Below are 23,392 nucleotides of genomic sequence, written 5' to 3'. Positions count from 1 at the left end.
ATGATTGTTGTGTGAGCAAGTGAGTGTTGTGTGTGTTGATGGCTCCAGAGACAACACTGTCTATTTTGTTTTTGATCAAACAATGTGAGAGAAGTGGCCTGCCACCCTCGCCCCAATGGCCCCCAATCATAAAGTTTGCGCTGTTGTGATGTGGATCTGATGGGTTACAGAAGAGACAGACCCCGCCGCACTAATCCAAACAACCCGAAAGTCCACCAACCCAATGTTATTTTCCCAACTTTGTAGTGCGCTCGGCCTCTCAGAAGTAAAGAAAAGCGAATCAATCATTCCTCCTAATAACTACCACACTTTATATTTATAAATATCTCTCACTCTCTCAAACACATACTTAGACCAGACAATGATGACAGGGACGTGGAAGACGAGTAAAGTGTAGGCGTGTGTGTGTGAACTCTGTCAGGTATGTATCCACTTTAAAGTTCGCGCTCACTCACCTACCTGATGGCAGTCGTCGCCCACAATGTGCCTTCCACCACACCCGAACGAAAGTTCTTCTGGCTCTGACCTTTCGCCAAGCCCTTGCAAGCCACGATCGACTGACGGGCATACTCGCTGTTCTGTTCCGAGACTACTCAAAGTGTGTCTCCAGTCTTATTTCCATTGAATCTTCATCATCAGATGATCATAGTTTGGGTGTATCGTGTATGTGTGTTGAGAATGAATAAACCATTCGGATATCGCGTACCCTTGATGTGCTTCCAGGTGGACCCACAAGATGCCACCATTGCCTGTCTTTCGAATGAGCCAGTCAATGCCATCTGGGTAGTGTTAACAAGATGGCACCTTCCAATGTCAGTCGGAATAATTCATAGGTAAACTCGAGTACTAGAATGGCGCGACTACCCATCAATTCAGTAAGGATGCCCTTTTCCTGGTCAGGCAAACAATCCCCGCATGAACATGGATGCAATTTCAAGAGTCTACAGAGTGATGTGAGGGAGGAGAGGCAGAGAGAGCGATGGGAGAGAGACGTTCACTGGAAGTTTAATGTGAAGGGGATGGGAAGTAATGAATTAGAGTAGGGATGTTGAAGTTGAGGGTACTGGGTGATGTCTAATTGTCAACAGCAACATAGTCATCTGAATCGTGAGAGCTAGATTCATCATCGTCGGAATAGCAATCGCGACACATTGGGTTGTTTTAGTCATCAGCGCCCTTGCCACAGTGGGAGCATATCATATTATCTCCACATATGTCGCACGCTTGGAAGGTTTCCCTGGATCTTGTATCACAGGTTGGACATGGTCGCATTTCGTTCACTGTAGACATTTATTGGTCTCCACTTATGATGATGAGATTAGAAGTTAATAATAATAATGTCTGTTCCTGGGTCACTTTTTATAGGTGGTGCAACTCGTACTTTACTGTGTCACTTCAAATTTGAAATCGGTGGAACTACACCAAATAATAATAAGTTAAATCCAATCAAATGAAATCCCCAACAATGAAAAGTAAATCGAAGAGTCACCTTTTGAAGAACTTTGATTGTGGACAATACCATATGAAGATGTAGTACATACAGCAAATGGTTGTATTAATAGTACTGGTGGAATTTATAATATATATTTTTATGTATATACTTGTTATACGACGATTAAAGTGTCGGTGATTGACTTAAATAGTTGGGGTTGGGTGGGTGAGGATGGGATGTGGTGAGGTGACTGAGTTTGGAATGTGGTTTTGCTTTGCCAAGTGTGTTGGTCGAGTTTGCCTTGTCCTTGTAAGTGTTGTTACATATTGATTGATTGATATTGAATGATTGGTTGAGTGATTGAATGAGTTGAATTAGAATGGCACAAGGTTGTTGAGTAGATTGTCTTTGCGAACGTCTTGATTCTTGAACATGTCCAAGAGTACTTGTTTGCCCTTCTCTGCCGTGTCCAGGAATGAATGCTTTAGCAACATCTCTGGAACGGGTCTGACGAATGGATCACCATTCAAACACAAGTCAACAAAGTCAACAAACTCTGGTGTCTACATTGATTGTTTGATTGAATGAGTGTATGTTAGTGATTGAGTGATTGGAATAGTTCCAGTGTACGTGTGGAGGACATACCAATTTTGATGGATTGACTAACTTGTAACCAACTGTGGCTGTATAGAACATGGACTTGAGAGAGGTGTCTTTGCCATAGGGCACAGTGCCCTCGGCAAGCTCGACCAACAGACAGCCTAAACTGAAGATGTCCACTTGTGTATCGTATGGCTCGCGCTTGATTATCTCTGGCGCGATACGACCCATTGTGCCACACATCCTCGTGCGACCACGACCAATGCTGCATGTCGTTGCCAGGCCAAAGTCGGCGATCTTGACCTTGCCACGTCGCGTCAACAATATGTTGCGCGACTTGATGTCTCTGTGGATGATGCCCTTGGCGCGCAGGTACGCCAGGCCCTCCAGCAGCTGCTTTGCAATGTAGGCGATCAGTGGCTCGCTCAGTGGCGTGGGGGCGTCCGACGTGTCGTTGTTCTTCCAGTCCTCGTGGAGGAGGTCGCGCACCGTGCCACCGTCGCAGTACTCCATGATTATCCACAGATGACCTTTACACAGGTAAGACTCAAAGTATGATACGATGTTTGGATGGTTGCAGTATCGATGAATGTACAGCTCGGGTATGATTGGGCTGCCCTTCTTCGTGCGCTCCATCAACACCTTTATCGCCACCTGCTTGTTGTCAGACTTGCGCACAGCGTAGAATACGTTGCCAAATGCACTAAGTGTCCAGGTGAGGGTAGGGGTAAGGGTTAGGGTAAGGGTGAGGGTTGGGGCGAGGGTATAGACCATTGCTTACCCTGTGCCAAGTTTGATCTTGTCTTTGAACATGTTGAGTGGACTACCACCTGAGAAGATGGACTCGTCGCAGCGTGGTAGAGGTGGTGGCTGTGGCACATCAGGACGCACCATGGGTGGGATGTACTTGGACACCGTGGTCAACAACTCCTCGCCATTGCCATTGGGCTGGTTGGGATTGGAGAGCAGCGAGACGACAGCGCGTCGCGTAGGTTTGCGTGAAGGCAGTGTGAGTACCCAATCGCGCGACTGGTCTTGGCCCTGGCCAGTGCCGGTCATAGAGGCAGTGGCGGTGGCATTATAATTGCTGGCCGTGTTGAGGAATGACTTGGCTTGCGATCGGCTTAACGATGCAAACTTGGCCGGAGTGTGTCCAGTGTAGGGCACGATCAGCGTGGATGAGCTGGGCGTGCGATGAATGGATGGGATTAGTGGCTTGACTGTGGCCGCGTCGTTCTCGCGGTCCGTGTCGGGTGGCGAGCTTGCGCCACTGCTACTGTTGCTGCCGGGACCATTCATGCGCTTCTTGATTGCCTCCTTGGTCTTCTTGTTTGAGCGGTAGTAGTTGGGTGGCACTGGTTGGTTGGCGATCGTGTCCTTGGTCAAGAAGTAGATTGAGTTCCAGGCAATCTCAAAGTTGCGCATCAACTCCTCCTCGGTCAGGCCAGACATGCGCACGTATGCCTGTAGCTTGGGTGGCATGCTCTTGAGTGTGCGCTGCTGTGACTGCAGCGACTCGGCGTCATCTCGCTGGAACATCAGACCCTCGACTCGCAACATGTGCTCCTGCAGGTCGTCGAGGATCGCGTGCTTGGCCAGCTCTTTGGCGCCACACAGCGTGGACAGGGTGTTGATGGCCTTGTATTGGATGGCCTGGCGCTGGTTCAGACACAGTGATACAATGCCCTCGAGCGAGGGCACGATGCCTGCGAGCATGAGGCGCGAGAAGTGCGACAAGTACTCATCGACCGAGTGCAGATCATCCTCATCCTTTTCCACTGCCTCCTCTTCCATCAGCTTGACTGCCAACTGGATGTCGAGTGCGCGTGCCCAGTTCTCGATGGCACGAGTGCGCTGCAGGTCTGTGAGCGACTCCTCAGACGGCAGCTTGAAGTTGTCTGTGAGCGACTGGCGGTAGAGCTCGCAGGCATTGGTCACCAGAGCAAAGATGGCGCCCTTGGGTCCACCAAACTGATTGAGTGTGACTAGATGGCGCAGGTACGCCGTGGCCAGGTGGTACGTGGTTACGGGCGACGGATAGATGTGAACGCTGTAGCTGAGCGACTGGATAGACTGCGTGTGCAGCACTTTCCACATCTCCTCGACCTGCACGCTCTCCTCGTTCGACCATTCTGACATGAGGAATTGGCACTTCATGCGGCGGGAGTATCGGCTCAGCGATATGCCCCACTTCCTGAGCATTTTGGCCATTGTCCTAATGCTGTTCATGTCCTTTGGCGTATGTTGCTGCTGTGGCTGATGTTGTTGCGCCAGTTGTTGTTGTTGCAACTGCATCTGTAGTTGTTGTTGCTGTTTCTGAAGTAAAATGATACACTATTGTTGTTTGATTTATTGATTGAGTGAGTGGTTAGTTATGTGTGGCCGAGGAAACTTGTAAACTGGAACTGGAAGTTGGAAGTTGGTGCGGGATAACTTACTCTGTGATACTTTTCGCATGTGGCTTTATACATTGGTAGTTCTAGGTATGTACAGAGAATAAATAGACAGTCTCCCCATTGCATCCAGAGGTCCGGGTCGGCCCAGGGCGAGTTTGGATCCTCGCTGGGAGGGGGTGGCGGGGCGGGTGGCAGCGACACTGAGCGCAACACACGGCGAACTGATGGGTTGGCCAATGAAGCGGGTGGCTGCGCCAGTCCTCCATTGTTTGAGACCGTCAGAGATGAGTCGCGCGCTGGCTGTTTGGGCAGGGGCTTGGGAGCCGCCTTGCTGACGGCGGGTGCGACTGAGAAACTCATCAGCGACGACATTGACAGGCTGGTGCTGGGGCTGCTGTTGGCCGGCGTTGACAACTCGAGCGCCAACTGGTACTTGCTGCATACATCGAACAGCGGCTCCTTCAGGAGCATTGATTGCAGGCTGTCTGTGAAGGGCGTGGTGGGCGTGTGTTGCGACTGAGACGTGGGCACGGCCACATCCTCATTCCAGTCCAAGAGACTCAGGTCAATGTTGGCGCCACCCAACAGCTCCTTAATATTACGATGTATCAATCTGGCCCACTTGATCAGTGTCTGGTAGTCCTTTGGGTCCTGCTCCATCATCAATCTATACTTGTACTCCAAGCCAATGTCCAACAAATGTCTCGAGTTACTATTCGTGTTGCTGTCCTCATTTCCAATGTTATGTACATCATCCTCTGTTGTGGATGTTGTTGTTGTTGTTGTTGATGATTGTGTCTGTGTTTGAGGCTGTGACTGAGTCTGAGGCTTAGGCTGGGCCTGGGCCTGAGGCTGGGCCTTGGGCTTACTCTGTGGCTGGTTTTGAATTGATGACTCAACCTCTCTCTTTACGTTCTGGTGCATAAGAGAGAAGTCCTGCTTGACATAGTTTGGTGGTGGCTTCAGGTCTTGGAGTGGTGGTGATGGTGGCGGTGTAGTTGGTAGTGGCTTCTTGCTTGTGATTGGATTGTTGTTGTTGGTATTTGATGATGATGATGATGATGATGTAGACGAGGTTGTGGCGGGCTTGGATTGTGCTGGCAATGTAGTAGGATTGAGTGATGTTGGTGCCTTGGACGATGGGAGTGGCGGGGAAACCGCGTTAACCTGTGTTGTTGTGGCTGGAGTGGTAGTTGTGGTTGGTCGCGATGCATCATTGCTCAGACTTTGAATCAACATTTGAAGGTCATTCATTTCGCCTGGTGATACCTGAGTCTGGGTCTGTGTCTGTGTCTGTGTTTGAGCCTGTGTCTTTGGTTTTCTCGAGCTTGCGACTGGCTGTGTTGGGTTGGCACGTGGACTAATGGTGGGGGAGGTGGTCGAGTGATTCTCCTGCATTTGATTGTCAATCTTTTGAGTGCTGATCGATATGAGCCTCTCCAACTGTGCCAACTCCTCCAGCTCCATGTCAATAGATCTCTTTGAAGTCGTCGTTGTTGTTGTGGTAGTGGTAGCTGCTCGTGGACTGTACGGATCAAAGTCATCCTCATCCGAGTCACGGATATGTCTTTGTCCGCCGCCATGGACACCAGTGCTGCAATGTGGCTGGTCATTGTCGCCATAGTCTGGTGCGGCTGGCAACACGGAGGTGTCGAAGCCAAAGGGGTCGGTGGAGGTCGGTGGCATATTTAGCTGGTACTTCTTGGAGTACCTCTCTCTAATGCTTCCGGCCGACGTCTTCCTAACCTCCAGCTGTCTTGACAATGCTCTGATCGAAGCCTCTATATCATCATCATAGTTGTTGTTGTTGTTATTGTCTCCTGCTCCTACTGGTGCTACTGTAGTTGTGTTGATCATCATTACTCGTTGATGTGCGTGAGTGCGCGTTGATGGATGGACACACACTACGCTACACTACACTGATCTGATCTATGTTCCTTGATTGATTGAATGAATGAATGAATGAATGAGTTGAATGAGTTGAATGAGTTGAATGAATGAATGTAGGAGTAAATGAGTTGAAGGAAGAGTAGCTCTCTCTCAACAGGCTAAACTCATCTCCAACATGGTTCAACAGGCCCAGAAGGGAGGCTCAAATTCGTTTTGATCACTAACCAGTGCACTCACCCATCACTTCCCAAAAAACACACACACAATCACGATATCAATAATAAATAATCTTGGTGTGGGGTCCGATGGTGCCCTTGGGCATACCCAAATATCCATTGGGTGATGACTTCCATCCATCAATCCATCCATTGATTGATTGGTTGATTGTTTGATTGATTGTCGTGTGTGCACGTGAATTAATTAATTGTGTAATAGATTGATTGATTTTAATAATGACTGGATGTTGATGACACCTAAGATCGTCACTGAGTCAAGATCTGATCCTACTATTTGCAAATAAGCGCTGGACGCGTCCCTTGGAGTCGAGTTTGTTGTTATTGTTGTTGCAGTTGTTTGGTTTGAGTTGGATGTTGTTTGATTGAGTTTGATTGATTGGGTTGTATAATAATAGTGTAGTAGTTAATTTAAAATCGGTGGTCGCCTACATGTCGGACATGTATTATTGTCCTCGAACCATTTCTTTATCTCATCCTCGCAATACTGATGTGAACAAGGTAAGAGTATAAGTTTATCGCCCTCTTTAAACTGTTCTAAACATATCTGTTTGATTGTGTCCATAATGATTGATTGATTGATCGATTGTTAGTGGATGCCATGCCATTCATCAATCAATAAACAATACATACTCCACAGGTGTTGTTGCTCGCATCACTCTTGTCATTGGTTGGTGTGTAGACATGTCGTTTGAGTTTGGCGAGTTCACTTGGTGGTATACCCTTGGGCACATTTTGGAGCTCCAAGAGTGATTCGTAGGTGTCCAGCGGTTCGTTACCATCCTGGTAGGAGTGCTGCAGTTGTTCGGCAACGGCAGAGATGTGCTGTTGGTGCAGGTGGATGTGGTTGCTCTGTAGGTTGGCATTGTGAAGGCGATGGTGATTGCTATGTATGTTTGAATGTGGATGATTAAATTGTTGTTGTTGTTGTTGTTGATGTTGTTGATGTTGTTGATGTTGTTGATGTAGGTGTGCGGCATGAGGATGTTGAGGATGGTGATGATGTTGTTGTTGTGGCGATGTCGACACCTGTTGCTGTTGTTGTTGAGGGAAGTGATTGTGTAAAACGTGTTGACTGTGTATTTGCATGTGTAGCTGGAAGAATGGGTTCAGGCTTGAGTAGTGCTGTTGCTGTTGCTGCTGCTGTGACGACTGCGGCGACGACGATGACTGTCCAATGTGTTGTTGATGTTGATGATTGTGATGCTGCAGTGCAGACAACGATGATGATGATGAAGGTGGTGAGTGTTGTGGATGATGATGTTGTTGCTGTTGCTGTTGCTGTTGTTGTTGTTGTTGGTGATAAGGGTGGAAGTGTGCAGCCACTGAATTATTTAGTAGCTGACTGTGTAGCAAGTGCATCTGTCGCTCCGTCTGCTGATACGCTTGTAAATGCTGCAGCTGCTGTGAGTGGAGTGACATATGCTCTTGGAACATTGGACTATTTACATTGGCCATTGGTTGGTTGAATTCTGCTATATATCTATATTCATTGATCGATTGATTGATTGATTGATTGTCAGTGACTGATCATTCATTCAATGAAGATTGCACCGCTGGATCCTTACCTTGATTGATAGTCTCTACCACTCATTCTTGTTGTCAACAGATGTTACTGTATATGTGAAGGTTGTTGTTGTTGTCGTGTATGTTATTGCCTTTATGATTGGGGATTGATTACATATACATGTGAATGAATGATAGATTGATTGGTTGTTATGTGATTAATGTTATATTATGATTATTATATGTACAAGGGTTGTTGTTATTGTTGTTATTGTTATTGGTTATAAGTTATAAGTTAATATTAATGTTAATAAATAACAAAGAAGTTAAATGTTTGTTTGATGATGATGTGATATAATGTGTATAATGGGAATGAATTGATGGCTGCACTACTGCTACTACTACTTCTAGCTCGCTCGCTTTCGTTCTCCGATGTCCTTGTCCAATGATAATATGTTGACTGACTGACTGACTGACTGACTGACTTGATGTTGTGATTGACTGTGATTATGGTGATTAATTATGATTGATTGTGATTGTAATGATTGATTGATTGAATGAATGATGAATGAGTGAGGGGGGGGTGGTGGCTGCTGCGCAGCTGCTCCCGCTTCTTCTTTGTTCTCCTCCTCCTACTCCTCCTTATGCTCTTGCAACAGGGGATGTCGTTGTTTGATGTATAGATCACGTGTGTCGTCGTCGCAAATAACAACCTCTATCTATCCTCTCTATCCTAAGTAGCTCTTGCTTGTTACACAACAACAAAGATATACATCCACCAACTACAAATGAATGAATGAATGAATGATGTGTATGTGTATGTGTGTATATGTATTTGATTGTCCTGTGTTAATGAATGATTGAATGAATGAATGACTGGCTTCTGTCTCCTTTGATAATCGATTACAACCCACACACCAGACTCACACTCACTCACTTTCCCTTCTAATTACACACCACCTTGCAACTCTCACTCATTCATTCACACAACTCGATGAGGAGTTGAGTTGGTGTGCCATTGCTCAATCACTCACACACCTCACATCACACCACCACCACTCAAACAATCAACTAGTTTAGCATAACCTGTGTTTGCGAAAGAAGTGGTGTTTTTCGTGGATCTCGATAATTTGATTGATTGGTTTTGGATTGGTTGGGTGAAGTCCTTGTGGACCATCGGACTTTCATGGTCCCTGGGTAAATAATCAATGATGGTGATAATTTATACAAACATACCAAGAGGATGGATGGTTTATGGATTGTCAGATATGTTTGACTTCCTTTGGTAAAATAGTATGTAGGCTGTGGACTTTGAGGACTCTATCACTTCATTGGCTTCGACAATAGTGACCTTGCTATCATTATAGTTGACCCATATCTCTTGTATATCATTAAAGCAATATGTTGTATAATGTCCACTAAACAGGCTATTGTTGATGTTGATGTTGATGTTGTTAGTTCAATCAATCAATCAGATCAATCCAATCATTCAAACATACCTTGATCCATGATGATTGATGACGCTCACCAGTTCGTAGTTACTACTACTATTGTTGACACTGTTGTTAATGTTACTGCTACTGCTTTCGTCATTGTTGATTATGATGATGTCGCCAGACACTTGAGGTTGAGGTGTTGGCGCCAACTCTGGCTCTACGAATGCCGTGAGATCCAGTTCGAATGGGAATGATACTTCGGTCTCAATCTTTGAGCATCGGTCCGCTCTCCATCTGAAACGTTTGAGTACTATACATAGGACATTTGGTAGACTGACGATTGAGAATCGTTTCTCGGCCTCTTGCAACTCCTTGCAGGTCTCGCAGTTGTATATCTTGCCATCGAGCAATTCCTTCTTGATCAGATGCTTGATGCAGTCTTCAAGTTGGCAGTCCTTGGCTGAGGAGACTGTTGTTGTTGTTGGGGTCTCTGATGATTGATCATCTTTGTGATCAGCCTTGCTGTTTCCACCTCTTGTTCGCTTCCTCCTTGATCCTCCACCTCCTGGTGTTGTTGTTGTGAATGGTACGTCCAATGTCAACTCGAGGAATGTCTCAAATACTGATGCCCTCTTCTTGCACTTCATGCATGTGATCTCACTCTTCAGCTTGCCCTGGAATAGTTTGACCACCAGGTCATCCTCATCAGATGAGGTTGTTGTTGTTGTTGATGTTGAGGTGGATATTGATGTGGCAGTGGATGTGGAAGTGGAGTTGTTTGTGTCTGTAATGGAAGTGGCAGTGGAAGTGGAGGATGTAATGGCAGACGCAGAGACATCTGTGGTGTTGTCGACATCTTCGATGGAATGAGGACTAGGAGTGATTGATGATGATGGTGATGGTGGCGGAACCTTCTTTCTGGACAGACGCTTGAATGTGTGGGACTTGGGAGGCGGGACCTTCTTGGGTTTAGGATTCAGTTCCTCTGATATGCAGTCGAGCAGTGATGAGAAGAACTCTTGTGCATCCTGCTGTTGGTAATACTTGAACTGAGGTATGAACTTAAGTACCGAGTCCAAAAGTGATGATGGCGTCACAACACTCCACTTGCCAGCCCACAGTACTCTGAACAAGTAATGTAATTGGATGCTAAAGGACCTGGTTATTGATTGAGTGAGTGAGTGAGTGAATGGGTGAGGGGAGGGCGGGCAGGTGGATACATACAGGTCAGAGAGCTTGGATCCATTGATTTTGTTGTTCTTAAGCAGGCTGAGACAGTCGATCGTTGATTGACGCTTGGATGGGCTGGCCAGGGGGTCATTGATCATCATGACGGCGTTGTTGTTATTGTCGCTGTTGGCTGATTGTTGGCCACTCTTGAGTTGAACAAAGAATGTTCTAAACTCTGGTATATTGCTCAGTGATTGAAGGATGGTGTTCATGAAGCATGTGTTGCCTAGATTGCGCAGGCCTGTCGCACCTGGAATGATTCCATTGGTCTTGATTGGTGAGCATGCCAACTTTGACATCAAGTACGTTGATGAGTAGTTCTTGTTGGTGGACTTGCGTATATCCAAGCCACTCTCACTTCTAATCAATGAATGATTGGTGTCACCTCTCTCCAATGTGTTGCCATTGCCATTGCTGCTGTTGCCGTTGCCGTTGCCAAACTGGGACGGGGGTGGTGGTGGTGGCATGCCATCATGCGGGTCCACAAAGGGGTCTTCGCGCTGTGTTGCCTCGTCGTCAATGTATTCTGCGTCTCCGCCGATGAGGCCGACGGGAGGGTCGTCTTCTCGCTTCCTCTTCTTGTCCATCGATGTCTGGCTCTGGCCCGCCAATGTCATTGTCTGTGGACCGTCCTGCTTGACGAGACGCACCTTGGCCAGCTTCCACAAGCCAAAGAATCGCCTGGTCATCGACATTTGATAATGATTGAATGCGGTCTCGTCCACGTCATCCCGACAGATATTCTCGTCGTTGATCACGCGAGTCTTGAGAGACTCGAGTGTGGCCTTGTACAGCATCTGGCGCAGCTGATCAATGTCGCCGGCGGCATTGTCATTCTTGACATAGTTGTGACACTGGAAGCAGTAGCAGTACTTCTGCTGGAAGTCCATGACGAGATGATGGGCCGTCTTGCGGTTGTGCGCGATGCAGTGTCGTCGGAACTTCTGGCAGCCAATAATGCCACATGCCAGGCAGATCATAATGTCAAACTCGGCGGCACAACAATCGCACTTGAGCTCCTTACCCTCCTCCAGTCGCTTGGCCACGGCCTCCATATCTATCGCCTGCTTGGACCTAAGATGATAGCACCTGACCTGGTCCACCGATTCAAAGCCATCCTCATCGTCGTCCGTATCCACTTCATCATATTCATCATCATCATCATCAATCTCTTCAATGTCGACTTCCACAACTGATTGTGGAGCTGTCTCTGTCTCTTTTGTTGGCTTCACCTCTTCGTTCTCTGGTGCTGTATCAGTTGTCTGTGTTTGTGGTCGATGTGTTCTTGTCTTTTCTCCACCTCTAGAGGTCGTTGTTGTCTTGGTTGCTGTTGTTGATGTTGCGGTATGATCATCTTCGTCCATATTATCAGGTTCATCGATATCTACTATAGCAGGTTTATTAGCAGTCGCTGCACTCTTTGCGCTAGGTGGTACAGGTCTAGATTCATCCTGCTCCGGCTCGTTTATTCCTGTTGATGATGTTGTTGTTGTGCTCCTTGATGCATATCTCTTTGTTATTGTCATGATTGAAATATATATATATATATATAATGTTATATTATCTGTACGTAGTCATCTATAACAACCAAGAGTGAATGAATGAATGAATGATTATCTTCTTGTAATAAAGAGTTGAATCTGAATGTGAAGATCACACTTCAAAGTGGACACCCTTTCAATCATTCACTCACTTTCGAAAGTGCACTCAAACTCTCAATCATTCATTCACTCACGTTGACATCAATTAAGACAAGGGATAAAGAGGTGAAACAATCTAGAGTGATTGATTGGCATGTGTCACAATGCAAGGACCACCAAGTATTATAGGTGTACCAAGAGATAGTAATCAAATGTCATCATACTCCTATCAACAACAATATCAACAACAACAACTAAGGTTTCAATCATTACTATACCCATTCCGTTATGAGAATGGTACAGATATCTCTGCCAACCTATTCATAGCATTCATCACTGTTGCATCAATACTCATATCACTCAATCTCTTTGCTTGGATCAAACAACAACAACAACATGTTGTTGCAGTGGCGGCGGCGTCAGACAGAGAGTCGCAACGCTCCAAGACATCAACAACATCAACATCACAGGCATTGGTAAGTTCATTCAATCATTCAATCAATCAATCAACTCGATTGACTGACACACATCAAGGCGTTCAAGCCATTGATAAATATACGATATATAGCCAAGGAGATAGAGAGACTGCTAAGTGCAGTTGGTATGACTGTGTTGCTGTGGTGCTTGATGGAGTATGTTGGTGTGGTCGGCATGCTAGAGAGCATGGTCAGCGAGCCACTCACAACAGTAGCCGTTGATGTACAACCAGTGACAGTGTCATCAATGTTGGATGTGTCGACGACCATTGGCAAGAAACATAGGATGAATGAAGGCAATGGTGTTGGCGAGGCATCGACGACGATGCTTCGATATCGTTACTCAATCATCGCCAACAGGTTTATAAATGTACTATTGTTGCTGGCATTGATCGTGACCGTATACTATGTGATCACATTGGCCTTGGTGTATATGTCTTCGAGGTCACTGGCCAGAAGATGTACAGTGGACAAGCGATTGACCGTCTTAAGAGACACAGTCATCGATCATTTTGATAGTGTCTGTAGACAACTGATGGAGATACCATGGCTGCTGGTCACACTATCACTACTAGCGAGTTGGATGATGGTGCGACTCTACCTGGATCGCAAGCCCATTCACTCAATCACTGGTCGGCCACCTTTTGACCACCTAGTCGACACATTCCACCTTCTCTCACTCGGTGCCCTATTTGCATCCTCAGTCATTTCGTACTTTTGTCATCAAACCCTGCATTATACAATGCCAACAAATCAACCAACATCAACATCAACATCAACATCGCCCCAAGCTCAATTGAAGAAGAGGCAGACATCATCACCATCAAGGCCAACTACAACAGAGGAGAACAACGATATCCAAAATAGGAATAAGAATAAGAAGAAGAGGAATGCTCAGATGACGAATGATGTTGGATCAGCTGCGCATAGTGTAGGTCAACATGAGGAGATATCGACACAACTTGATGATCATGATGACAATGATGACCAAGGTGCAATGATAGCCAACGACAACATCAACAATGTGGATGATGGTGATGATGGAATGATGCCAACAACAATCAACTTTGATCAAAAGGCAATAATTATGATCAGCCAGTTGATTATGATATTCCAATCAATCTACTTTATAATTTATTTGCACTCTGTGATGGCATTGATCAATGTCAAACAACAAGATGACACACAACTATCGATCCTTACCCTGGAACAAAGTATTCGACTACTTGCACTCATTCCAACACTTCTGTCACTCTACATCTTCCAATCACGAACCGCCAGCATGTTACCAATTTGCTCAATGTTCTCATCCAGCTCAGTTCATCACAAAACACAATAATAATAAAGGATGTAGCTCGTCCTTCTGATTAATTAATTGTTAGGGATGGAATGATTAAAGTTGGAAATTCATAATCTAATAAACTAACTCTCTTCGGGTGATGTTGACCATCTTTATCTTTTCACACCATTCAAGGTCATTATCATTATCTCTAGTCAATGAAACCAAACAAGGTGATGGCTACCATATTAATATTAGCAACCAACTCATTAAATAGAGAGAGAACAGAGAATAAGAAAGCATATAAATACAGAGACAAAGAATAAGATGGGTATCATACATTCAACCTTGACCCTACTATCATCATCAACAGTAAGTATTCTTGCACCTTCGCTAACAATATCATCATCTAACTCCTCTGGTCTAAGACTCACGACAACTCCTGGTACGAAGACATGGACTCAGGAGCTACTGGTTACCCGCTCGACGTAGTCGACAATGCCAAGGCTATGCATGCGTACCTACTCATCTACAAGTGGTCCCTGGACTCTGCCAACACCAATCTGGGCCACTTCGCCATTGTCCTTGACTGGTTCGGAGAGACGACCAATGTTGACAACCCTGTCGGCCAACATCATGATGCCTCGTGCCCAGGAAGCCAGGCGAGTCACAGGATGTTTGGTTCGCCTCCCATCGCTACAAGAAGGACCAACCCTCCGCGCATCTACTTCGAACGGTACCTCAGGGCAAGGCAACGTCAGACTTGAGCTTTCTGGAGTTTGCTGCTGCCTTTCCGACCACCTTCATCAACTTCATCAAGGAGCAATACGACAACCACTACCACTGGGGACCAATGACCAACTGCCATCAGTTCGCCAGTCACTTGGCAACCACCCTACAGCTTGACTGACCCAACGACATTCCCATTCTCGACGACTACAGCCATTTGGCATTGACCGCCATCTCTTTCTACCGTGACATCAAGCTATGGACCAAGTCGGAAACAAATGACGCATTGTGTTGACTTTTGGTCGCGAGCATTCCATCTGTTTGTTCACTGTTGTTGAATCGATACAAGCAGGGCTAGATTCACAAACAGTTGATGGCCAACAATAATTCCTAAATGATATAAGTTTATTATCTCTAGTAAAGTTATAATTTTCCAGCAACCTTCATATAGATAGATTCAAATGTAATCCATAGGCCTCTCCGATTTGTCTTGATTGATTTATTGACTAGTCTAGTCTAGGCTTGATCCAGTGTAGGGTGTTGTTATTGGTTGTGTGTGGATAACTCACAGTCGCTGGCTTCGCTGGCATTCCGGAGCTGGCGCTCCTTCATTTTTGACTTCCCCTTATAGTTTTATATACTCTTCAACTTTAAAATAGGTATCTGTATCAACAWGTAGAATGTAGTAGAAATAGAGTTTTAAAGTTCAAAATAATAAAAATAATTAATCCTAAATCCAGGAGGTAATTTTCCTAATTCTACTACAATTCTACTTTCAGTACCTGTCACCGCCATAGCAGTGAGCACGTTGGAAAAAGAGTATCTGTCTAATCAATGTAGAATTGTAGTAGAAATAGAGTTTGGAAGTTGGAAATAATAATAATAATTAATTCTAAATTGAGGAGGTTATTTTTGTAATTCTACTACAATTCTACTTTCGGTATCTGTTAGCGCTGTGTTTGCACGACCGAGAGAGTTACCAGGAGTGTACTCAGCACGTTGGTCCAGCACGTACTTCCGATTGTTCACAAATTGTTCACACACTGTTCACCAAAACAACACCAAATATACACCAAGTGTAAACCAAAAGTTCCGAGTGTTGTTGGTGAGTGCGTTAGGACAACATAACTGGCACTTCCGAGAGGATGTTTATTGTGATGACGACGACGCCAGTATATTGCGATCGAGCTTGGAAAGGTGGCAGTAAGATCGACAAAGCCACAGAGAGGGATGATGCGCAGCCATCAGAAGGCGACAACTTATTGGTCGATCCTCATCTACTTCTCATCAGGGTCCACTCCATCATCAGAGTTGGCAGATCTCGAATCTGATTCATCATCATGATCAACCTCCATATCTTCGTCAAACAAGGAAAACAAGGAAAATGAACCAGTGAGGTAGTTCTCAATATTTGCTTTGTGGATGACAATGGCGCCTAACGTATCACAACGGAGTCAGTGAGTGAAAGGTGGCGATCACAATCAAGTTGCACATACCGTCATGGTCGGAGTAGAACGTTTCCAAGACATCCTGAGTAACCATTCTGTTGGTGAAAATGATGTATACGACCCTGAACTGGTTGCGCAAGGTTCCCAATCTGTCTTTGAATTCTTGGTAGATGGTCTCCAGTCTATCGAGTCCTAGCGGATTGGCATCACCGTCATCCTGAGTGTGCTTGAGTTGCTTGGCAAACATCCAARGGCAAACGATTGGGGTCTGTTGACGATGCCTCTAAAGACTCTTGTGTCTACACTTGGATTGCCTGGTGCACAGATGAATGAATGATTGTAGAGTTGGTCAAGAGGGACTTCAGACATCGCACTGTGGACCACATTGGAAGGGACGTCCTGATCATCAGACCCTGTGCCTTGTCCTCTGGGTTGGGCAGTCTCTTTCTTGAGGAAGTGCTTGGCTTCTTTGTGAACTGAGGCCATGTGTGAGAGCATGAAGACACGATCGCCAATTGGACAGTCTGTATAATAGGACTTGATTGAGCATTGTCTCCATCCAGCATCAAAGTGAGCGTTGTTCTTGAGAAGATCAATCTCTGCCTCGAACACTTCGAATTTCTTCCATCCCCAATGCTGATTGAGTGGCTCCATGAGGTTGAGGGAGGAGAAATGGAAGCGCTTGTTGAGCATCTCGAGCACAATGAGAGGGTACACGATGTAGAAGTAGTCCGTACTCGGTATCTCTTTGAGGAAGATGATACCATGGCTGGTAACATCTTCAATCGTGATGGGCGTTGGTGGATTTTTTGAGGTGTCCATGTCTGGAAGTTGGTGATCGAGAGGTACATCAAAGGAGGAGATTGACATGGCAATGATGGTGCGAAGATTCCTCTCAGTGTGGCAGATGCTCCTCCATTGGCCGCCAATTTTGTATGCAGTGTCGATATTCATCATGGTTGATTCAATGATGTGATCCAAATGAGCCAGGGTGATGTCGGTCTTGATGCAGTCCTTGAAGATCTCCAAGATGCGGGGAACTCCTCCCATGCTCATGAGGACCCTCTGGAATCGAGCCCCCTTGGAGGCTGCGTCAAAGTTGGGAATGTTGCTGTCCATGTAGGCAACACTTTGCTCATAGGTGAATGGGTCCAACTCGATGTGCTTGGACCCGTACAATGTCACTTTTTGCTTGAGATCTTTGGAGGAGGTGCCAGTCAATATTGGGAGGATGACAATGTTGAGGCAACTGGCGAGAGACTCCGAGTTTGTTGAACACATGAACTCTGCAATGATGTGAAGGATTGCCTGTGAAAAGGTTGGTTGTAGCTGGATCTCATCAAGATGAATGGCAAGCAAGACCCTTCTCTGTCCAATGTTCACCTTGGGTGCGAACCATTGCATAACGTAAGAAAAGGTGAAGCCACTGAGGCCACCCGAGCCGGTAAGTCGGAGAAAGAGTGTCTTCCAATGAGTGCCAAGAAAGCATGCTGCAACTCTGAGAGCCAACGATGTGTCAACTGAGATGGCAGAGTCAATGTAGCTGTCATACCTAGTTGTTGGAGTTGTTTGATAAGTATCAGATCAAATCTGCTGCTGCTGCTGCTGCTGCTGCTGCTGCTGAACTTACCTGGATCCATTGGAGAGATCTATGAATATTCGATACCTTGAGTAGTCGTTGTATCGAGCAGAGGTGATCAAATGATTGCCTGCGTGGAATCCAGTCCAAGTCTTCCCAATGCCACTGCCGTTGACGATATAGAGGAAGGAGTGCTTGGATCTCTGAGACAGCCTGTGTCCAGCGATGTTGTAATCAATGAACTGATCGATCTTGTCAAGAACACCTGCTCTCTCAATGTAGTTTGGAATGTCGGCCAATCTTTGAAGGTCCACCAGTGGATCAGTATTTAAGGGATCTATGTAGAGGTCAATGTCAGTATCAATCGAACACATCACTCGCTCTCACTTCTACTTACGCGCTTGGCCACCACCGACTCCTGCAGCACCGGCTTGAGTGTGTATGTTAGTATCGAATGAAGACACTGCGCCGATGTTGTTTGTACTTACCAGCTTGAACAATCTTCTGGGCGTGGAGCTTGAGTTGCCCGGGCAACTTGTTGAGATTGATGATTGTATTGGCTTTGTCATCGCCACCCTCAAGTGACACGATACATGCAGCCTTCTCATCATCGGTGAGATCTTTGTGTTCGATAATAATGTTTGACGCAGTCTCTTTGACAGACATTTGTGTTGATAATGAGGTGATATGATAGGAGTGAAGATAAGTTGGATGAGGATGATTGTTGTAGTATTTGTTGTTGTTGATGTTTGTTGGTGAATGGTGAATGAGAGAGCTTCAAAGTTGAGCCTTGTGGTTGTGTGGTGGTGAAGATGATCTGCCCATCCCATTTTGGAAACTCATAAATTAAATTTATCTCTATCAGATATAACATGTCATTATTCAAAGAGTACTATTGGGACGAGAACTCAGAGTTCAGAGAGCGTCACAAAGCATACATCAAGCAAAAGGTACGATGTGAATGCGGCTTCGAGGTAGGTCGCACCAATCTCAATCGACACAAGCAAGGCTACATCCACAAGCAGTTGATGGCCAACAAATAGGTTCAAAGTGATATAAATTAACATCTCAATGTTAACATATAGAATGAGCAGATCAACCAGAGACATTGGCGGCAGACTCAAGAAGACGGGCGTGACCGAGATCAAGCTCACAGGTAACTACAGCAGAGCAGACATCGAACGAATCGCTCAGCGAGACAGCAACACGCTTCAACGCTACGGCGCCAATGCGAGGATAGAGGTCGTGCTCGACTACGGCAACCATCAATATCGATCAGGAACATTCACCAAGGTAGGCGAGCCGATCATCATGTTTGATCCTCACGAGTATGATGGAGCACCAATCGCAGAGCCTGACACATTCAAATCGTTCTACATCTACGTTCATCAAGCAAAGGGCAAGGCAGGTGGCTGCGACGGCGAATGGAACAACTGCCTCTATCACTGCCTCCACGACGCCTACCCAGAGCAGGTCACAGAGCACTTCGGCAAGCCATCGCGCCTCAAGAGGTTCCTCAACCTCGATGTCGATCAGAAGGTCTCAATCAAGCGGATCCCAGAACTCGAGGACAGACTCACCATCAAAATCAACGTCAAAGGTGATCACTGCTACGCCTCGACCTCGAGGGCAACCAGAGAGGTCAACCTCTTACTAACCAATGGACACTACAAGCTAGACAAGGAAGGCACCTATGCAGGTAAGGGCATTAGATATACACGACACAATGAGCGTGACACTTACATCACACCAATCGCATTCAAGTATCTCAAGGGCGATCAGGTCCAACTCTATGATGACGTCGAATACACGACCATCAGCCTGGAGCAGTTCATCAACAGGAAGAAACGCAAGTATCAAGGCAAATGTGAGTACATCCGTATCCTCTCGGGTATGACTCTCCAGGAGACATTGGACTCGTTCAAGGCCGACGCCGACATGCTCAAGGAACATACTAACGGCGTCATCGACATGTACACAACAGGATAGAACATCAACAAGGCTGCGATCAAGCTGTTCCTCTCGTACAACAAGACTGTCAAACCAGAGCCCATCGGTCAGATGGAGGGCGAGTGGATAAAGAAGTCAGCCTATGGCCCTTTGATGATGGCTATTCAACATATAGGAGCTCTCTACAAGTATGACGTCGCTAGGATGTATGCATCCATCTTGAGGAGCAGTGGCTTCATGATCCCAATCAAGTGCGGCGAGTTCCAGCATCTGACCGACGAGGAACTGGCCACAATGAAGTCAATCCCATTCGGTATCTATCGTGCCACCATTGTTGGCACTCACGGAGCCTTCAAGCACAACAAGAACGACTACTACACTCACTACGACCTCATCTTTGCCAAGGAGCTAGGACTGACATTCAACTTGAAGAGCGGCAACAAGGCCAATGCCCTCATCTACGACAGCAGCTGTAGGAAGTTTGGATCCGATCTGTTTGGCAAGTACATCGATCAGGTCCTCGGCTGGATAGATGCATGTGAGCCCAAATCTAGATTAGAGGAGCTCTGCAAGTGTCTCTATCAACGCCTCTGGGGCGCTCTCTCCAAGCGCAACAAGACCAAGCAGTGCGTCAACATGGAGTGCGATGAGGAGGTCATCAAGACCAGCGACGGACAGAGAACGATCAAGCACATTGATATCAACGTTGACGAGGACTACTCAATCGATCGCATCACTCCAACAGCCAATGGCAGCGCGATGATCAAATCAGTCTGCAACACCGACATGTTCGACACTCCATTCGCTCGGATCATGCCATTCATCATCTCTCGTGGTCGCAAGATGATTGGAACGATAATAAAGGATGACATTGCCAACATCAAGCGCGTGCACACTGATGGATTCGTCTCGACCAAGCCATGGACAGAGAAGACAGGCAAGAAGTCACTCGACTACGCCAAGTTGGGCAAGGAGTGCGGTGACCTGCGATACGAGGGCTACTGCCCCGACGCCAGCGTCAAGAACATGACCAAGCCAGTTGGATCATTCGCCATTGGAGTTTGGAGAACAGAAGGAGAGTTTAAAATATAGACTACTGGATATAATGGAAGACAGCACGGAATTGTTTATCAATAGCCAGGGAGAGTTAACCAACAAGATAAATTCACTCACTGATCGCATTCTAAAGGAGCGTGAACAGGATATCAAAGCATCAGTGTCTAAATATAATGATTCAGACAGCGATTGCGACGACCTGTCAGTCGATGATTCGGACGACCCTTCTGACTATGATGAAGATGAGGACACTGACCCATCGATGTTCAGATATCTTGACAAAAAGGACTCAGCAAGGGCATTGAGACAATTGAAGACTTGGTATAAGTGTGCCCAGGAAGATATCCATCGGCAAAGAGTACAGTTGGTGAAGGAGCGAGACCAATACAAGGATAAACTGAACAATATGATTGCCGAGTTGTTCTCCATCTACAAGAAATATGGCCCAGGATCAACATTATAATCTCTACTTCCATCAATATGGACGTAAAGACAGAGATAGACGACTGGAAACAGATGTATCGCTTTACCCTCAAACAGGTGGAGGAACTGCAGACACGGGTTGACGAGTTAGAGAAGAGAGTCCAATGTCCACGATCATATAGGCAGAGAGTAAAGTTGCCTAGCCTTGAGAACTGGGTGATACTCCGTCCCAGATCTGATTGGATAACAAGGGTTGAGGGTTGCAAGCTGGTATGGGGACCAGAAGCATGTGAGACCAGATAGGTAAGACTACACAATATAATCTCTACTTCCATCATTATGGACGCAGAGATGAATACGCCTTCATCGGCAGCTACAGCGGGACGGGCTCGCCCAGTCCCACTGGACGTAAAGAATACCATCGACAGGAGCAGCAGCAACAACAACAAGACATACATGCAGCAGTACTACCAGCAGTTCAAAGACAAGATCAAGGCCCACAACACAGAGAGGATACCGTGCGCCATCTGCGGCAAGTTGATCTCGCGGCACTTGATGAGGAAGCACGAGAGCCCTCCAAGGCTTCTTCACCTTATTGTGTACCTGGGATGACGTAAAAGGAAGGACCCCCACGTGTGGTTGACCAATGGGAGGTGAGAACTTGTCTGTTTATATCCTTGAAGGACAGCAATGAAATGACTAATATTTTCACCTGTTAGTCACAAGAAAGATTGATAACTTGCCAATTGATGCTTAATATAGTAGTAATAGCATTCTGCTGTGCAAGAGTAACAATAATATCTATCTTTTATAATTATAGATCAACACCACACCAAATAAAAATTTATTTATTATTCAAACAATGTCATTGTTAAATTAAACAATTATACAACATTCAAATACTAAGATGTCAAACAACCAGTTGTTTGTCTTCAATTATGGCAAAGGAAAAAAGAGAGGCAGGTCATTCCAACAACAACAACAACATTGACCAATCTGAGAACAGAAGATGGCAAGGCTCGCGACAAGTTGTGCGATCACTTTGGATGTCACGATCTAGTGGCCAACAGCAACTGGGCCCGGCACGTCCAGAACCTCAATTACCATCACAAAGTAATCAATAACGAGCAGTCATTGGCAGAGATATGCAACAGGTGCATGATTGTCAAGTTTAAGAATCGAATCAAAGCGACTGACAAGGTACACAATGCAACTGCAAGAAAGGGTATGAATTGCTAACCAAAGAACAACTACAACAACAACAACAACAACAACAACAACAACAACAACAACAACAACAACACATTTGATTAGATCATTTACTAATCAATCTCAACATCCTTCTCTTATTCAGATATACCTCTGCTCGAGATTGCCAAGTTGAAGGTACAATCCAAGATTCCAGATGACAAGTGGCTTGAGAGGATGAGAGAATTGCGGTTTCACACAAGGGTCTACTCTCTGCGCAGGATAAAGTTGGCGTTGGAGCATATATCCAAGAACAAACTAGACCTCAGAACGATCCCAAATGGATACTACAATATCCTGCCGTCTACATTGAAGAGAGCACTTGAATCTGATGCGGCATACTTCAAGATGATGGACCACTCATCAATGATCGGATGCCCACCATCCTCACTCTCTTCTTGTCATGATTGACTATTCCACCACAGGCAGATCAACAATCGTCTATGTCACATTTGTCCGCTACTGCTCCACCACCACCATCGATTGTTCCTCCACCAAGTCAGCAATCGTCGTCAACATTGCACACGTCTGCTGCTCCACCACCAACATCGATTGCTCCTCCACCAGTTCAGCAATCGTCGTCAACATCTCATACGTCTGTTGCTGCTCCACTACCACCACCATCGACTGTAACACACAGGTCTGATGCTGTTCCAACACCAGGCAGCTCAAAAGAAAACCCGATTGAACTCGTCACTCACCTTATGCTCGATGGAGCCAAGATGAATAAGAACAATCGAAAGCCATTTTTGATTGGAGTTGCACAGATTGTCGACCCACGAAAGTCACTATCCAGAATCAAGTCTCCAGAAGATGGTGTGACGTTCCACTCATACACTGG

At 45.9% G+C, this 23,392-nt stretch overlaps 11 protein-coding genes across 11 annotated transcripts; 6 read left to right on the top strand and 5 right to left on the bottom strand.

The window, feature by feature from the left end:
* Window positions 1-1,806: 1,806 nt before the first annotated feature.
* Window positions 1,807-6,288, bottom strand: SAMD00019534_078360 (hypothetical protein; the record flags this gene model as incomplete). Its single annotated transcript, XM_012896876.1, has 5 exons — window positions 1,807-1,995; window positions 2,078-2,735; window positions 2,814-4,366; window positions 4,471-5,186; window positions 5,298-6,288. 5 exons carry the CDS (start codon window positions 6,286-6,288, stop codon window positions 1,807-1,809), a joined length of 4,107 nt encoding a protein of 1,368 aa, XP_012752330.1.
* Window positions 6,289-6,960: 672 nt separating this feature from the next.
* On the bottom strand, window positions 6,961-8,145 carry SAMD00019534_078350 (hypothetical protein; the record flags this gene model as incomplete). Its single annotated transcript, XM_012896875.1, has 3 exons — window positions 6,961-7,098; window positions 7,185-8,034; window positions 8,120-8,145. Coding segments are annotated over 3 exons (1,014 nt in total), but the record flags the coding sequence as incomplete, so codon positions are not given.
* Window positions 8,146-9,309: 1,164 nt separating this feature from the next.
* On the bottom strand, window positions 9,310-12,087 carry SAMD00019534_078340 (hypothetical protein; the record flags this gene model as incomplete). The annotated part of the gene is made up of 3 exons (XM_012896874.1): window positions 9,310-9,484; window positions 9,557-10,651; window positions 10,718-12,087. 3 exons carry the CDS (start codon window positions 12,085-12,087, stop codon window positions 9,310-9,312), a joined length of 2,640 nt encoding a protein of 879 aa, XP_012752328.1.
* A 440-nt stretch (window positions 12,088-12,527) lies between these two features.
* SAMD00019534_078330 (hypothetical protein) lies at window positions 12,528-14,175 on the top strand (the record flags this gene model as incomplete). Its single annotated transcript, XM_012896873.1, has 2 exons — window positions 12,528-12,839; window positions 12,898-14,175. Coding segments are annotated over 2 exons (1,590 nt in total), but the record flags the coding sequence as incomplete, so codon positions are not given.
* Window positions 14,176-16,124: 1,949 nt separating this feature from the next.
* SAMD00019534_078320 (hypothetical protein) lies at window positions 16,125-16,542 on the bottom strand (the record flags this gene model as incomplete). Its single annotated transcript, XM_012896872.1, has 2 exons — window positions 16,125-16,282; window positions 16,344-16,542. The coding sequence occupies 2 exons, from the start codon at window positions 16,540-16,542 to the stop codon at window positions 16,125-16,127; spliced, it is 357 nt and encodes a 118-aa protein (XP_012752326.1).
* Window positions 16,543-16,578: 36 nt separating this feature from the next.
* SAMD00019534_078310 (hypothetical protein) lies at window positions 16,579-18,540 on the bottom strand (the record flags this gene model as incomplete). Its single annotated transcript, XM_012896871.1, has 5 exons — window positions 16,579-16,609; window positions 16,708-17,847; window positions 17,926-18,211; window positions 18,272-18,304; window positions 18,363-18,540. The coding sequence occupies 5 exons, from the start codon at window positions 18,538-18,540 to the stop codon at window positions 16,579-16,581; spliced, it is 1,668 nt and encodes a 555-aa protein (XP_012752325.1).
* Window positions 18,541-18,746: 206 nt separating this feature from the next.
* Window positions 18,747-18,917, top strand: SAMD00019534_078300 (hypothetical protein; the record flags this gene model as incomplete). Its single annotated transcript, XM_012896870.1, has 1 exon — window positions 18,747-18,917. The coding sequence occupies one exon, from the start codon at window positions 18,747-18,749 to the stop codon at window positions 18,915-18,917; it is 171 nt and encodes a 56-aa protein (XP_012752324.1).
* Window positions 18,918-18,960: 43 nt separating this feature from the next.
* SAMD00019534_078290 (hypothetical protein) lies at window positions 18,961-19,863 on the top strand (the record flags this gene model as incomplete). Its single annotated transcript, XM_012896869.1, has 1 exon — window positions 18,961-19,863. One exon carries the CDS (start codon window positions 18,961-18,963, stop codon window positions 19,861-19,863), a length of 903 nt encoding a protein of 300 aa, XP_012752323.1.
* Window positions 19,864-19,935: 72 nt separating this feature from the next.
* On the top strand, window positions 19,936-21,343 carry SAMD00019534_078280 (hypothetical protein; the record flags this gene model as incomplete). Its single annotated transcript, XM_012896868.1, has 2 exons — window positions 19,936-20,883; window positions 21,014-21,343. The coding sequence occupies 2 exons, from the start codon at window positions 19,936-19,938 to the stop codon at window positions 21,341-21,343; spliced, it is 1,278 nt and encodes a 425-aa protein (XP_012752322.1).
* Window positions 21,344-21,642: 299 nt separating this feature from the next.
* SAMD00019534_078270 (hypothetical protein) lies at window positions 21,643-21,915 on the top strand (the record flags this gene model as incomplete). The annotated part of the gene is made up of 1 exon (XM_012896867.1): window positions 21,643-21,915. The coding sequence occupies one exon, from the start codon at window positions 21,643-21,645 to the stop codon at window positions 21,913-21,915; it is 273 nt and encodes a 90-aa protein (XP_012752321.1).
* A 1,039-nt stretch (window positions 21,916-22,954) lies between these two features.
* SAMD00019534_078260 (hypothetical protein) lies at window positions 22,955-23,197 on the top strand (the record flags this gene model as incomplete). Its single annotated transcript, XM_012896866.1, has 1 exon — window positions 22,955-23,197. One exon carries the CDS (start codon window positions 22,955-22,957, stop codon window positions 23,195-23,197), a length of 243 nt encoding a protein of 80 aa, XP_012752320.1.
* Window positions 23,198-23,392: the final 195 nt, after the last annotated feature.

Source organism: Acytostelium subglobosum, assembly GCF_000787575.1.
Source record: "Acytostelium subglobosum LB1 DNA, scaffold: scaffold16, whole genome shotgun sequence".
NCBI lineage: Eukaryota > Evosea > Eumycetozoa > Acytosteliales > Acytosteliaceae > Acytostelium > Acytostelium subglobosum.
Note: the sequence above shows the minus strand (reverse complement) of the source record. Positions and strands in the feature narration are given on the sequence as shown.